Genomic DNA, 17,207 nt, shown 5'->3' on the forward strand with positions numbered 1-17,207 from the left:
CGTTCCGAAGGGCCAAACGTAACGTGAAAATTAACGTAAGTAATGTATGACCGTTCATACTGTACTATACATCCATAAGTTCTATTACCGTATCTTATAAAACACCCCTAAATCATTAATTATAAACATAACATTGAAAAATAATAACATTAATTTCAAATAAATTAAATTCAAGCAACATAAAGTAAGATGGTGGAGGAGAAGGAGGAGGAGGAGGCAAGGCACTTCAGTCTGTCGTTTGTGCCATGTAAACAATGGACCCAGCGTCATGTGTAAGTATCGTTTGAATGTCTCGTACTACGGAGAGCGCGCCAAACTCAAAGATTCACTTAAAAAAAAAAAAAAAAATTCTAGTCAGTTCAAACGTAAAATCGAAAAAATGTAAAATGAATGAACGTAAGTAGAGAAGCATCTGTATATTATTTTTTACGTGAAACATTCACTTGTATGATAAATATACTCACATATACACTCACCCAGCTTTATATATATACAGGTACTCCTCGTTTAACGACAACTCGGAGTAACGACGGGCTTTATGACATTCGTTTAACGTAAATCTCCCGAAGTTATGACGTCGTGTACGATAATTAAGTTGGCTGAGGCAAATTTGTATGATGTTATAAATGAACTTGTACGGTGGATATTACCTGTGAGGTAAAGTGTTCTGAAGCTTAGGTCTACATTACCTTCCTGCAAGCTGAAAAAACTACCTGGGGTACAGTATATACCGGTAGTGGTAAATTTTTTGTTTCGACCAAGGGCGCAATATAGCATTAGAAAATTAATTATTAATTTTGTAAATTATAATGTATCAACGTAATATGCAATTTTGTGAGCGGAAAAAAAAAAGGTGCTAAAACAAATTTCGTAAGTAACGAAGTCATGTCGGACGAATGGTACACCATGTTTGTTATGATAGATGCCGATGTCGAAGAAATGAAAGGATGATAAATTCGTCTAACCTAACCTGTGTTTGATAAATCATTACCTGCAAATTAAATGTCATCCGGCTCGTCCTCGTTGTCGTCGTCGTGAGAGACGTTGGCAGACGACTTCGTTCATTAGCATATTTTCTTGTAGCATGGTATTTTTTACTTTCATTTCCACCCACAAAATTGCATATTATGTTGATACATTTTAATTTACAAGATTAATAATTAAATTTCTATTGTTATATTGCGCCCATGGTCGAAACTAAAAAAATACCCCGATATTCAATATGGAATGTCAGCATACGCGGATTTGGTCATATACGGTAATTTTAGGAACCTAACCACCGTAAATAAACCTTTAATGTACTGTATAAAAGAGGGAAAATACACGAAAATAAAGATGCATGTATTGCTGGACATTGTACATACAGTACATGTACGTATATGTATACACTTTTGCTTAACGACCAATTCGGTTAACGACGGCGCGCTGGTCCCAATTGTCGTCGTTAAACGAGGAGTACCTATATATGCACACAAGCACGTATATTCGTATAAACATTCATATATCAAACATATAATGGTATTATTTATGCTCATGATCATCTACCAGCTTATGAGCACTTTCAAATCTGTCATGGCAGAGTTGCCACTTCAAGCTATATATTTTCCTTTTCCTTTGTGCCCCTCCCCTCCCCCCCCCAAAAATCATGATATTTCATTTGTCCATTCTCATAAACCTTCTATCACAATATCAGGAAAAAATGTGACAAATCATGATGAGGAAAGGTTAATGGAGGATGCCCTACCTAGTACTTACTGCAGAATTAATTTCACCATGTTATAATAAAAACCAGGAATCAGTTCAGGAAAGAGAAACAACCTTCCCCTGTGCACACTGTTCATAGCTGCTGTTGTTCCTCCCCTTTTCAGTCATTATCAAATGCTGTGACATATGCTCTAATGTCATTCCTATCTGGCCTCTTGAGACTGGTCAAAGTTTATCTCAGGGCATTATCCCAGCATGACATAGCTCCTACAAAACAGTAAACCACACAAAAACACTTCCATTGACTTTTACATACATGAAGACGTACGTGCATAGTGCATACGTAGTGGATATTTACTATTGTCTACACTGTCATGTATGTGTGTACATGATGGAGTTCTAGAATCTGCAGCTGTTGTCTGTTTACATTAGTTAGTACTAGTAGTACACAATGCTATCGCATGGTGGCAGCACAAATTGATGTTTATATATGTTGAAGTAGAAGCATTGCAGTATAGTACAAACTATGATATATATATAGTTTCACTTTCCTTACAGAAAACAACTACAAATACATGACCACAGACACTTTTACCCAGACTGACAACGATAGCTTGTCAGTATTGTGTATTTTTTTTTTTTTTATTATTATTGATGGATTGTTTTTTGTTTCCATCTGGAGAGACCACATATACACTGCACACACTCACTATTGCCTCCAAAAATAAAAACAAAACCATACAAAAAATGCTAAATTGTGCAACTGGTAAAACCAAACTGGGAAACCATGTTAAAAAAATAATTTTATTTTGGACTTAAGGGGTCAGAGTCGGATGAAAAATTCTGACTCCGACTCAGACTCCTAGTACTGTTAGAAATCCGACTCCGACTCCCAGCTAAAACCTCCGAATATGACTCCGCAATTCTGATTGCACCACTTCTTGCAACTAATCAGGTCACTGCCTAAATTTTGCAAAACTCAAGCATTTGGAGGAGAGGAGGGGAGAGGGAAGAAGGGGAAGAGGTAACAGAGGAACCAAGGGCAATGTCTGAGGCATCAGCTGCATGTGGCAGAGCCCTTCAATGGGTGATGGCAGTCATGCACTAAGTGGCATAGTCAGTGATGTGTTGAGTGTTGGTCTCAGGGATGTCAGCTGTGTGACACAGAGTTTATCTAGTGACAGGAAGAAAAGCCAATTTCAATCTATTGAAACTGAGGTGTTGTCCTGAGGGACTAAGAATGAAGTACTTGGGTTAGCGATGGAGGATGCCATAAGGACCAGAGTACATAGCCTTTACTCTTATGGATTCTCCCTAGTCTCATCCAAACTTTAGGGCATGAGTGAAGGCCATGAAGCAGGTATGGTCAAGGTAGTGTACGACATTCACTGGACACCTGGATGGGAAAGGTTATGCAGGAAGAGATTACATTATCCTGTAAGGATAATGAAATGAAAGGTGAGGAGTCTTAGCAGAGGTATCACACCAGTGTTGAGTTAGTGGGCAAGATGAACTTGGATAGTTTAGACTCAAAAGTTTCCAATTCATTGTCATTTTCCTGTCCTTCTGTGATACCACTCATGTCAGACATCGAGTGAAACAGCACATTGGTATCAGCAAACGGCAACGACATTGTTGTCACCGAGAATGTACTCAGCTTAGGAAACATATTCAGATGACAGAGTTGTCGTTGTCTGTCAGATTTAGAAATAGACTTGGGGTTAAAGATGCAACTAGAGGTTCGTGGTTAAGGAATAGGGTAACTGTATGTCCATCAACGAGGGAGTTAAAATGCAAAACTGCCAGATAAGCAGCCAATAGTTCTTGGTCACAGGTAGAGTACGTACATTGTGTGTCCAAGATTTTCTTAGCAAGTAGAAACCCAGGGGCATTGGCTCACTGTCTATGACTTGATACAGGGTGGCACTAACGGCTAGGTTTGAACCATCAGTTGCGAGTTGACAGTCTGTTGGTATAAGTGAGGTGTAGTCCAGCAAGGTTTGCTTCAAATTATTGAAGGAGTCCTTTGGAATCAGTTTTATGGCTTGCCATTGTACTATTTCCAATCTGTCAATGTCTTTAATGAGGTTCTGTGACCATACAGATACAGCTTATTCCAAATGTGGACGACTAAGGATTTATATAACTTGTTAATGTCAATCTTTACATGGATGGGTGTGGTGCGAGAGGTGAATGCAAGGGTAGTGGGTCAGGGGTTGGAGATGATTAAAGAAAAGGAGAAAATGGAGAAAAGTGGGAGGTGAGCCAGTTGTTGTTTGCTGACGACACTGCGCTTATAGCAGGATCAGAGGAGGGATTGAGGAAGTTAATGACAGAGTTTGAGGTGTGTGAAAGAAGGAAGCTGAAGATAAATGTGGGCAAAAGTAAGGTGATGAGATGTACAAGGGGAGAGAGTGACAGCAGGCTGGAAGTGAGCATTAAGGGTGAAAGACTGGAGGAAAAGGATAGTTTTAGATACTTGGGTGCGAATGTGGCAGGAAAGGGAGGATGGGGTGGAGGTAGAATGTAGATTGAGAGAAGCGAGTAAATGCCTTGGAGGATTAAAAAGTGTAATGAGAAATAGACATCTGGGAATGGATGCTAAGAGGAGGTTATATGAAGGAGTGAGTGTACCAACAGCACTGTACGGGGCAGAAACATGGAACATAAGAGAGGAAGAAAGGAGTTTGAATGTGTTTGAGATGAAATGTCTAAGAAGTATAATAGGGGTTACTAGGCTGGATAGAGTGAGAAATGAGGTGAGGAGGAGAACAGGGGTGGAAAGGGAGCTGGGAGATAGGGTTGATGAAAGAGTATTAGGATGGTTTGGACAAATGGAAAGAATGAGAGAAGAAAGATTAGTAAAAAGTGTGGAAGGCAGAGGTGGAAGGAGTGAATTTGATAGGGTGTCCTAGGATGAGATGGATGGATGGATGGGGTGAAAGGGGCATTACAAAAGAGAGGAATGTCTGTGGAGGAAAAACAGGAGAGGACAGAAGATAGGAGTGAATGGAGAGGGGTTGTGTATAGATGATGCTGTGATGCATGAGGGGGAGTGGGTGGGGGATGGGGGGCGAGGAAGTATGTATGAGAAAAAATTTGATGCAGCCCGAAGGGATTTCTCCCCATCTTCTCCTTTTCTGCATGGGGGGACGGAGATGGGGGGGGGGGGTCGCCGAATTTATGAAGCGGCTTTGCTGTGGATGTGCTGTGTCTTGCGACACTACTTCTGACCCAGGGCAGTGGACAGGATGCAGGGATGACCCGTCATCCAGGTGCCAAGATAAGAGGGAGGGAGGAGGGTGGAGGGGAATGGAATATATAGGAAATGGAATGGGTGGGAGTGATTTCTATGCCTTTTTCTTTTTGGCTACCCCCCGTGTAGGGGGAAAAAGCTTTTGGTATATGTATGTTAATGTCAGATGGACTTTTAAATCAAAAGATCATGCATTCAGTCCTAGAATCTTATTTGCTTTCTCTGATGTGGAAATACACTACTTAGATGCTTTGAGATCATTAGTGATAATTACAAAAAGATCCTTTTCACTATTCACTTTTGTTAATGAATTTCCAAATAACTTGCAATCAAACTTACCGTATTTTACGGCTTGTAAGACGCTGCATCTTGGAAGACACACCCTAATATTTGAAAGAAATTATTACAAATAAATTTTTTTTACAATTATTTCTTTTTCCTGAGGTGAGAGGTGTTTGGGGGTAAATCGGTTACACCGCCAACTGCGGTGAAGAAGAAGAACTCGAAGAAGAAGAAGAACTCGAAGAAGAAGAACTTGAAGAAGAACTCGAAGAAGAAGAACTCGAAGAAGAACTCGAAGAAGAAGAACTCGAAGAAGAAGAAGAACTCGAAGAAGAAGAAGAACGAATGAAGAAGAAGGAGGCTAGAAAGGAATGGAGAGAGGCCAAAGCAAAAGATTTAACAATTCGCAAAGTTTTGAAACAAGAAAAGCAAGTAAAAAAAAAAGTTATTAAAGGAAAAAAGGAAATATATATATATATATATATATATATATATATATAAAGGGTGTTTTGAACGGAAATTTAACACCAGCACAAATTGCCTATATAGATGACTTGCGAGAACAGCTAGATGTTGACAAGAAATAAAAAGCAATATGATTTTGATATTCTATTTTCCTAAAAAGGGGCGTAGCCCAGGCCCGCGCCGAAGGCGAAGCCCCCCGGCGTAGCCGATGGGCTTGTTTCTATATATATATATATATATTAAAAAAAAAAAAAAAAAGGTCATTCTCATACAAGAACACATTCACCATATACCCGACCACTGAACACAAAAACATAAGAAGCAATGACAACACGTATTGGACGTATTGTTTACATTGCGAAACCACTTGTCTGATTTTGTTTGTATGGCGATGATACTAGTCGGTGATTAGTAAATATACTATACATTTTTCATTGTCCAAGGGTGGTTTTATTTTCATAAAAATATATATATATATTTTTTTAAATATGTATGTAGACATAAAACTCCACTGCCGAATAATTTTTTCGGTAGGCGGTGGTCCAAAGTGTCTTTCTGCTGCTCTTTTACAGTGTTCTTTGGCATATCGTGCAACTTGTAGCTTGTATGCGATAGTATAACTATATTGGTTTGATGAACTAGCCATGGGTGATAATTTCCAGGACAAAAAATCTTGTGACATGTGTAATAGCCTGGTGGTAACTGATAAAGGCACCTGCCTAGTGCGTGTGTTCGTGTGTATGTGTGTTGCTATAAGACGAGGGAACGGCCTGTTTTCTCCACACGCCGAGTAGGCTCCAGGAAAGATTTTGGTATTGGAAATACTTGTAACAGCTAAGTACTGAGTTTACATCATATAAAAGGTTGAATTAAATAGTACTTAAGCTAACATCATAGTGTAATGACTCAACATACAAATCCAGGTCGCTATCGGTCAAGTGTCCAAGCTCACTTGAGCCTGGGTGTTGCCTTACAATACATTCGTCTTGGAAGACACACTAGCATTTTTCAGGCTATTTTTTAGGCAAAAAAGTGCGTCTTGTAAGCCGTAAAATACGGTAGTTATTTTTACCCATGTGCATAACCTTACATTTACTTGTGTAAAATTTCACTAGCCACTTTTCAAACCACTGCTCTAGTTTACCTAAATCTTCTTGAATATCTAATTGGTTTAAGTGATCATTTGCCAATCTGCACATTTTTGTATCATCACCAAATTTGAAAACTATATATTTCAGTCTGTGATCTATATCATTTATAAATACTATGAATAGAAGTGGACCAAGAACAGAACCTTGAGAAACTCCACTCATAACAATTTTCCATCTAGAAGTTTTGTCATTTAGAACAAACATGTTTACAATTATTTAACTAATTATCAGTCCAGCTTAATAGGCTACCATTAATTTAGCAAGTAGTCTTTCATGCAGGACAGTATCAAAATCTTTCTCAAAGTCCAGAAATATTAAATCTATACCATTTCTTTTGTCATAATTTTATATGACTGTTGTTGAATTTGAGTAGGTTAGTCACACAAGAATGTTTCCTTCTAAATCTATGCTGGCTATCATTTATTAAAGTTATTTTGTAAATGGGGTTTGATAGCATCTCTGATGATAGTTTCCATCAATTTTCCTATGATTGAAGTTAAGCCTATAGGCCTGTAGTTCACTGTTTTTTTTTGTCACCTTTTTTTATCTTGGGACACCTCTGGATACAACACCCCCCCCCCCCACCTAATGGAACAACAATTTGATTTTTCATTTCCTTCAAGATTCTTGGATGCCAACTGTCAGGCCCTGGTGTTTTATTAATTTTGTTTTTCTATACATCTATCAGTCTAAGATGAGATCAGAGTCATAAGGTAACTGGGATACTTGTGAACCAGTATCAACAAGGAATTTGTAGTTCTTGCAACTTATAGTAGTAGAGCATGTGTCAGGATTAGAAATGGAGAGAGTGAGTGGTTTGAGGTAAAGGTGGGACTTCGTCAGGGATGTGTTATGTCCTGGCTGTTCAACTTGTACATATATGGGGTGGTGTGAGAGGTAAATGCAAGGGTAGTGGGTCAGGGATTGGAGATGGTTAAAGAAAATGGAGAAAAGTGGGAGGTGAGCCAGCTGTTGTTTGTGGATGACACTGCACTTGTAGCAGGATCAGAGGAGGGATTGAGGAAGTTGGTGACAGAGTTTGGGAGTGTGTGTGAAAGAAGAAAATTGAAGATAAATGTGGGTAAAAGTAACATGATGAGATGTACAAGGGGTTAAAGTGGCAGCAGACTGGAAGTGAGCATTAAAGAGAGCGACTGGAGGAAGTGGATAGTTTTAGATACCTGGGTGCGAATGTGGCAGGAAAGGGTGGAGTGGAGGTAGAATATAGATTGAGAGAAACGAGTAAATGACTTGGTGGATTAAAAAGTGTAATAAGGAATAGACATTTGGGAATGGATGCTAAGAGGAGACTGTATGAAGGAGTGATTGTGCCAACAGCACTGTATGGGGCAGAAACATGGAACATAAGAGAGGAAGAGAGAAGGAGTTTGAATGTGTTTGAGATGAGGTGTCTGAGAAGTATGATGGGGGTTACTAGGCTGGATAGAGTGAGAAATGAGGAGGTAAGGAGGAGAACAGGGGTGGTAAGGGAGTTGGGAGATAGGGTTGATGAAAGAGTATTAGGATGGTTTGGACACATGGAAAGAATGAGTGAAGAAAGACTAGTAAAAGAGGTATGGAAGGCAGATGTGGAGGGAGTGAACATGAGGGGACGTCCTAGGATGAGATGGATGGATGGGGTGAAGGGGGCTTTGGGGAAGAGGGGAATGTCTGTTGAGGAAGGATGGGAGAGGACAGAAGACTGGTGAATGGAGAACGGTTGTATATGGATGATGCTGTGATACATGAGGTAGTATGTGTGAGAAAAATTTGACGTAGCCTGTCTTCTCCTTTTTTGCATGGGGGGACAGGGGGAGGGGGTTGCCAATTTAATGAAGTGGCCTTGCTGTGTCTTGCGACACTGCCTCTGACCCAGAGCAGTGGACAAGGTGCAGGGATGACCCGTCATCCAGGAGGTGCTAAGATAGAGGGAGGGTGGAGGAGTGTATTTAGGGATGGAATGGGTGGGAATGGTATTATGCCTTTTTCTCTTTGGCTACCTCCCTTGTAAGGGGGAAAAAGCCTTGGTACATATATGTGTATGCAACTTATAGAGGCACTTACAAGAAGTGGCAGTCCAGTGGTTAAAAGATACTTCTACAGACTGCCCATTGTGTTTACCAACATCATAGATGGAGGACCTGGGGCATGAATAAGGAAAAATACCACTCCAAGTGGAAGAAAGCAAGCACCATCTTTGAGTTAGCTTGACTACAATAGTACAGATAGTATTGGCAGATTTATAGCTGCTGACTGTCAAGAAATGGTACAAGTCCTATGGGAAGGTTAGAAGCAAAACCATTGTGTGTGTGTTACCACTATGAAATGCTACCATACTATTGTCATTTGGGGGCACTCAACACTGGTCTACTTTTCACCACTGACACACTAACACTCCTGTTGCAGATGTCTTGAGCCAGCAGTGTCTCGGTGACACAGGCCAACTCATCTATGTAACCACCATGTCACAAGAAGAGGTCTAATGTCACTCTGCACCAAGTGAAGGTATTTGAGATGCATGAAGTCATTGTCGACTCCAAGTTGCATACTGATCCTACTCAATTCATGTAGGAAGGTCGCCGGCCTATACATGATGTGGTTTTGATGCACTAGGGCATTAACCACTTCCAAACGGTGACGCCTACGTAGGCGGCATGAGGAGCAAGTGGGTACTCAATGATGCCGACGTCAGCATCTTGATTATATTTATTGTAGTCGTACCTACGTAATTTCCATTCTCTCTAAACTGGCTTCATCAATTTTCTATGGTTATCAAAATACATGGGTGAAAGAGAATGAACGATTGAGCACTGACTATTTTTTATAATGCGATTATTAGGACGCAACATCGCACGTCGGGCAGCTAAGGCTGAGCCAGACGTGCGTGTGCCCCGGAGAGAGGAGGTTAAACAGTTCTGGTGGAAACCTTGTAAAGACAGAAATCAGTGCCTGGGTTAATCATAGTTGGGAGTGTGTGCATGGTGGAACTTTGTGGCAGGGACAGTGATGTTGGCTAGAGTGAATTGCAACTTTTGCAACAAAAACCACCTTGTTGGTGACACTTTGTCAAGTTGTGGGGGACGTACTGTAACAGCTGCTACTACAGGGAAGGGTGCTGTAAATGCTGAATGCAGCGGTGTGGTGGAAAAGGAGACTGCTGCTGCTGCTGGTGAAGATGGCGTGGTGACTTGATGTGTGGAGGTAGTCATGATGTCACTCTCAGACATGATACTATGGGATGTCTAGGAATATCTGGGTAAGCAATGTGGAGACCATAGGAGTGTCCAGGTGTAGAAATTGTAGAGGTTGAACGTCTGTATAGATCCATTAGATACAGTATATTTATGGCATTGCTGGTATCATGCAAATCGAAGTTGCTTAGAATGTGTATATATCTGTGGTAGCAAGGAATTTGCATGGATAAGTGAAAAACCATGTATGTAGTAGAATTTTTATTCTGTCAAACTAGCCATGACTGGCCACTACAAGAGGTTAGCAGTGACTACCTGAGGCACCTTTTATTGCCAGGTTTATTGTGGTTGTAACAATTTAGATAAGAATATTGGATATATGGGAATAATGGTACAAGTGATGTATGGGAAACACTTGTACCTGAGGAACCTGCATGTAAAATTGCAAAGGGACACTATGCAAAATACACAAAATACTTATGGAATACTGTAAGAGGCTGGTAGATTAAGGTAGACTAGTAGACAAGTAGGTAGATAGAGGGGTAGGTGGTGAGAAATTCATTTTTATGAGTTAGATGTTTTGAAAACAATAACCTCGACAGAGTTACAGAGTTACATAATCTTGTTCACCGTCTAAAGTTTGTAAAAACCAGCTAGGGTATCGATATTGGTGCTGATATGACAAAATGTAAATGCTAAGCCAGACTGCTTCGTGACAAGATTGCTTGTGTAAGCAGTATTGAGACTGTGTAACAGTCTTTCTGATTGGAGAAAAGGGTGGAGAGAAATTATTGGTGCATGGAGGAAAAGTCATGACCTTAGGGGAGGTATCTATTTGTAGTGGTCAAAGTTATTGGATGAATTATGTAGTGACATTGGAGCAGACTTGGCTTTGTGAATTGGGGATCCCAGGTGGGAGTCCTCAAGTGTACTAAGTTGTAGAAGTGTAATATTATTCAGAAGAAATGGAGAAGAAAATTTACGTTTAATTCACCCCATTGAGAAACATTACTTCTTACTACACATATGGTACCAACACATGGGTGTAGTGTGTATGAAGTAGAGGTAGTGGCATAAGGTTTTATAGCATAAGTGCTCAGGAATGTGTAGGTCTAACTACGTATGTAATTACTACATAGAACAATTACTATATGGAGAATAATTACTACATAGAGAACAATTATTACATATACATACTATTCAAGAGATATCTACAAGTTGGTCAAAATAGAAATCTGTAAAGGCTAAAATCTGTGCCAGAGGCTTGGTGCCTACTGTGCAATTATCAATGCACAATAGTCATGGGAAGATTGAAAACCATGCAAAGTTCAGACCCTAGTAGGTCACCAGGGACCAAAAGATTTTGAGTCCTGACTTCCCTTGCCAACATCTGTAATATTTAGGATATACGGGATACAAGGAAAGCTTCTGGGAGCTGTCAAGAGTTTTTAAGAGAATAGTAGAGCTTGTGTCAGGATTGGAAATGGAGAGAGTGAGTGGTTCGAGGTAAAGGTGGGACTTCGTCAAGGATGCGTTATGTCGCCCTGGCTGTTCAACTTATACATGGATGGGGTGGTGCGAGAGGTAAATGCAAGGGTAGTGGGCAAGGGATTGGAGATGGTTAAAGAAAATGGAGAAAAGTGGGAGGCGAGTCAGCTGTTGTTTGCAGACGACACTGCGCTTGTGGCAGGATCGGAGGAAGGATTGAGGAAGTTGGAGGCAGAGTTTGGGAGAGTATGTGATAGAAGAAAGCTAAAGATAAATGTGGGTAAAAGTAAGGTGATGAGATGTACAAGGGGTGAAAGTGGCAGTAGACTGGAAGTGAGCATTAACCACTTCACTACGGGACTTAAATCTCGCGGGCAGCAGCCAATGCCAGCCGTACGACGTGTCGTAATAATACTCGCATCATAAAATATAGTCACGGCTTATATCGATCGTTCTCTTTCACCCGTGAATTTTGAAAACCACAGAGAATGGGATTTAGAGCATATTAGGGAGAATGTAAAAACACAGGGGCGACAATAAATATAATCAAGACGCCGATATGGCAGCGTCGCGAATCCACTTGCTCCTCATGACGCCTACATGTGCGGCACCGTATGGAAGGGGTTAAGGGAGAGCGACTGGAGGAAGTGGATAGTTTTAGATACTTGGGTGCAAATGTGGCAGGGAAAGGTGGAGTGAAAGTGGAGGTAGAATGTAGATTGAGAGAAGCAAGTAAATGCCTTGGTGGATTAAAAAGTGTAATAAGGAATAGACATTTGGGAATGGATGCTAAGAGGAGACTGTATGAAGGAGTGATTGTGCCAACAGCACTGTATGGGGCAAAAACATGGAACATAAGAGAAGAAGAGAGAAGGAGTTTGAATGTGTTTGAGATGAGGTGTCTGAGAAGTATGATGGGGGTTACTAGGCTAGATAGAGTGAGAAATGAGGAGGTGAGGAGGAGAACAGGGGTGGAAAAGGAGCTGGGAGATAGGGTTAATGAAAGAATATTAGGATGGTTTGGACACATGGAAAGAATGAGTGAAGAAAGACTAGTAAAAGAGGTATGGAAGGCAGATGTGGAGGGAGTGAACATGAGGGGACGTCCTAGGATGAGGTGGATGGATGGGGTGAAGGGGGCTTTGGGGAAGAGGGGAATGTCTGTTGAGGAAGGACGGGAGAGGACAGAAGACGGGTGAATGGAGAATGGTTGATGTTGTGATTGCATGAGGTGGAATGGGCGGGTGGATGGGGGGTGAGGTAGTATGTGTGAGCAAAATTTGACGCAGCCTGAAGGGATTTCTCCCCGTCCTCTCATTTTATGCAATGGGGGGACGGAGAGGGGGGGTCGCCGATTTAATGAAGCGGCCTTGCTGTGGATGTGCTGTGTCTTGCGACACTGCTTCTGACCCAGGGCAGTGGACAAGGTGCAGGGATGACCCGTCATTCAGGAGGTGCTAAGATAAGAGGGAGGGTGGAGGGGTGTGGAGTGTATTCAGGGATGGAATGGGTGGGAATGATTTTATGCCTTTTTCTTTTTGGCTATCCCCCTTGTAAGGGGGAAAAAGCCTTGGTATATGTATGTATGTACGTAAGATTTTTTAAGACAAGATGATGCGCATAGATAAGAGAAAAAAATGATATTACTCTTACCTTTCATATACAACGTGATACAGCATTCCATCTTCAACTGCATCCACAAACTTCACTTCTGGGTTAGAGGTGATGTCAACAATTTTGGCTTCCCACCATGTGCCATCATAGAGGTCTTTGGCATCAACTAAGTCACCTATGTGATAGAATGCACTTGTCCTTTCATCTTTTGTTTGACTATTTGATTGCACATTTTCCTTGTCACTGTTGCTTCTAACTTTAGTTTCTTTAACTGATTTTTTTGGATGCATTACTTTTGTATTTGATCCTTGTGGCTGAGCTTTAATCATCAGCTGTATAACATCATTCACATTTATGTTATAGTCAAAGAGGCTGTGCCCATTCTCCATCTGAAAGTGAAAAATAAGGAAATATATAAATAATAATAACTTTCAAAAAGTAAATATATAAAGTGAGATTATATACTGGATCAGCACTGTAATCAATCCATTGTCACATTTTTCTATTACAAGAGACCAGTGCCCCCTGGAAACTAGCCATATCCATCAGTTCAGCCTTTAATTCAGATCTAGTACTGCCGTCTGGAATGAATGAATGTAGTACAGTTTAGAACTGTGTAGCACATGGTTGTAGCAGGTTTTAGGCTAGAGACAAGCTTAGTCATTTCTTGGGTAAGCTAAGATAGACTTAGATGCAACCCCAGGCCTGTATACTGCAAGTATGTATACCATTCTTACTAACACTATCATGTTGCCATGGCAACTGTTGTCAATTTAGAAATAATCAATAAAATCCAAAGCCTCAAAGGTGAAATTCTTGTTTTTTTTATGTGTTCTTGTTCATTTAATACCTGTTTTGCATCGCGCCTTACTCGATTTATTAGTGCTCCCCACCCAAAAACCCCAATTTCCCACAGGTCCCCCCCCCCCCCGAGATCGTTGGGGAGATGTAGGCATAAGTACATAACTTCAATAATTAATTACTTGAAAAGTACGCATTTGCGACGGAAATTATGTACACCATCGTTCACATCACAACATTTCTCACCTGAAACACATAAGCCACATCAAAATCATTGGTTGGGTGAAACTATAAATTGTCAGTAAATATTTGCTTTTGAAGAATCGGGCATACACTTGCACAAGATAATTTGAATATCCTGCGCATGCACTGAATGCTCAAAGTATTCGAACTAAGCCAAACAAAATCCAACGGGTTGCAAAATATGGTGTTGTAAACAGTACCAGCATGACGGTGGCGCTGCACTAGTTTTTGTGCGTTGCCGTATCTACATAGTGCAATAGCTTAAGTTAAAGTTTCATAAACATTCATTACAAATTAAATAATGGACATAACTTCAAATATTCAACTGAGGCATACTAACCTGTACATCTGAGCAAGGAAAATGAGCTACTACAGGATGGCCCGAGTCATTGAAGGGTATGTAATATGTTATGTGATAATTTCAATAAATCCTCGTCCCAGACCCAATAATCATAATATAATTGGGTCTGGATAGGTGGTTCCAGCAAGATGGGAAAACTTCTTACACCATGAGAGACACAATTCAGTTACTGAGACAATCTTCCTGTACTGTATTAAAATTCCATACATGTACTTGTAATAATTAGTCAGATATTAATAATCAAAATCCCTCAGTGACTTTTGTGCCACCCCGAATAAATACAAATTCTAAATGCATACTATATATTCTAACAATCAATTATTGTCACATATCTACTTGTCATACCTGTTTGCCACGATAGAACAGTCGTTGTCGATCTGGCTCTACTTGAAATTTTTCTTCAACCATAACTCGAAAAGCTTCCACATTCGTTAATTTGGATATAGTCAGAACAGCAGACTGGCTGCCATCCATTGTACGGACTTTAACATACATATTAAACAACACCTTATTGGCCCAACTTAGTACGAGACAATATGATTATCCGGATTGCCAATAAGCAAAATATACGAAACACGTATTAATATATCTTAAAACTTCGCGTGCTGTAATGACCTCCTCTACAACTTGTTTTCATCCAGTCTTGACTCTTGAGGAGGATGGACTTTGGCGGGAAATACTCAGTGAAGTTTGTGTTCGATTACGTTCCAAATGACTCCTGTACATTATTTATTTTTTCACCACAAGTCTACCACATGGTAGATTATACCCCTCTCAAAAATTAGGTAATATTTATAAAACTATGTTTATCGAAGTACTTATATTTGAATACAAATAAAAAAGTGTATTTAATATATTTTTACCAGTGACTCTGCCTATATTTCTTACGTTTGTTGAATCATTAATTTGTACTAGTTGTTGTCTTGAATTGCTTGTAAAATTATTGTATACTGAAATAAATTGATAATTTATTATGTCGCCTTCAACGGTCGCCATGGTAACAGCGTCCTATCACGCATCATCATCGATGGTTGACCCATGTCTCACCGGTAGGTGCAGTAATTTTGTCAAATCTACACTTACACTTAAATACATCCCAAAGCCCAGTCGTGCGAGATCATTATGCTGCGCACTTATATGGTGATGACTAATATTTGATTACAAAGGCGGAGCATGCCGACAGGAGACCTTTTGGTCCATATCTGGGTCGGATGCGAAAAAAATCATAATAATAATAAATTAATAAATAAAAACTATAATAATGTAAATAACAAATAAAATACATAAATAAATGCATAGGTATAGTTAAATAATAAACAAACAGGTAAATAGTAAATAATAATAAATTGACATGTAACTAATAATAAATGAAAATGAAACAGACAAATGATAACAAAGCAAAAACAAATAATAAAAAAAATATATAATCAATACAGCATCTTGCTTAGGTGTTTATCTAAATGATTCTTAAAGCTTCGAACTGAACTACATTGCACTACCTGTGCAGGAAGTTTATTTCATTCATTAACTACACGGGTGGCAAAGTTGTTTCTGCCTACTTCCAAATTGAATCTATTTCCGGACAGTTTGAGACCATTGTTTCTTGTCTGATTCTCATTCAATGTGAAAATTTTGTCACTTTTGATGTTGTCCATTCCCTTTAGAATTTTGAAGACCTATATCAAGTCACCTCTGAGTCTACGCTTTTTTAGGGAAAACAGATTCATATGTTTTAGTCGATTTTCGTATGATTTATTTTTGATATTTGGAATCAGTTTTGTGGCTTACCGTTGTACTTTTTTCAATCTGTCAATGTCTTTAATGATATTTGGTGATCATACGAAAACAGTATATTCCAAATGTAGACGAACTAACGATTTATATAGCTTGTTAATGAATGATGGACTTTTGAAGTCAAAAGATCGCGCTATCAGTCCTAGAAAATTATTTGTTTTCTCAGAGGCTGATATACACTGCTTCGGTGATTTGAAATCGTTACTGATAATTACGCCGAGATCCTTTTCACTATCTACTTTTGTTAACGAATTTCCAAATAACTTGTAATCGTACATACTGTTATTTTTACCTATGTGCATTACCTTGCATTTACTTGTGTTGGATTTCATTAACCACTTTTCAGACCATTGCTGTAATTTATCTAAATCTTCTTGAATATCTAATTGGTTTAAGTGATCATTTGCAATTCCGCACAATTTTGTATCATCAGCAAATCTGGAAACAGTAGATTTTAGTCCGTGGTCTATATCATTTATATATACTATGAATAGAAGTGGTCTAAGAACGGAACCCTGAGGAACTCCACTTGTAACATTTTTCCATCTAGAAGTTTTTCCATTTAAAACAACTGTTTTCGACCATTCAACCAATTACTAGTCCAACCTAATAGGCTACCACTTATTCCGTGTAAAGCTAATTTAGTAAGTAGTCTTTCGTGTGGGACGGTATCAAAAGCTTTTGCAAAGTCTAGATATATTAAATCTATATTGTTTCTTTTGTCATAATTCGAGATAACTGTGTTGTAGAATTCGAGTAAGTTAGTCACGCAAGAACGTTTCCGTCTGAAACCATGTATCATTTATCAGACGGTTACTTTCTAAATGATGTTCGATAGCATCTCTGATTATAGTTTC

At 39.5% G+C, this 17,207-nt stretch overlaps 1 protein-coding gene across 1 annotated transcript in view; it reads right to left on the reverse strand.

Annotated features, from left to right (window-relative positions):
* LOC143033801 (E3 ubiquitin-protein ligase UHRF1-like) overlaps nucleotides 1-15,234 on the reverse strand; it is a 66,150-nt gene extending 50,916 nt beyond the window's left edge. Inside the window, exons 1-2 of the mRNA XM_076199296.1 lie at nucleotides 14,902-15,234; nucleotides 13,191-13,540 (exon numbers count right to left, since the gene is read on the reverse strand). Of these exons, the coding sequence (XP_076055411.1) occupies nucleotides 13,191-13,540; nucleotides 14,902-15,051 (500 nt within the window). The 5' untranslated portion in view covers nucleotides 15,052-15,234. The remainder of the gene's footprint in view (nucleotides 1-13,190; nucleotides 13,541-14,901) is intronic.
* Between the last annotated feature and the right edge of the window lie 1,973 nt (nucleotides 15,235-17,207).

Source organism: Oratosquilla oratoria, chromosome 16 (assembly GCF_046742065.1).
Source record: "Oratosquilla oratoria isolate Oo_2021 chromosome 16, ASM4674206v1, whole genome shotgun sequence".
Taxonomy (NCBI): domain Eukaryota; kingdom Metazoa; phylum Arthropoda; class Malacostraca; order Stomatopoda; family Squillidae; genus Oratosquilla; species Oratosquilla oratoria.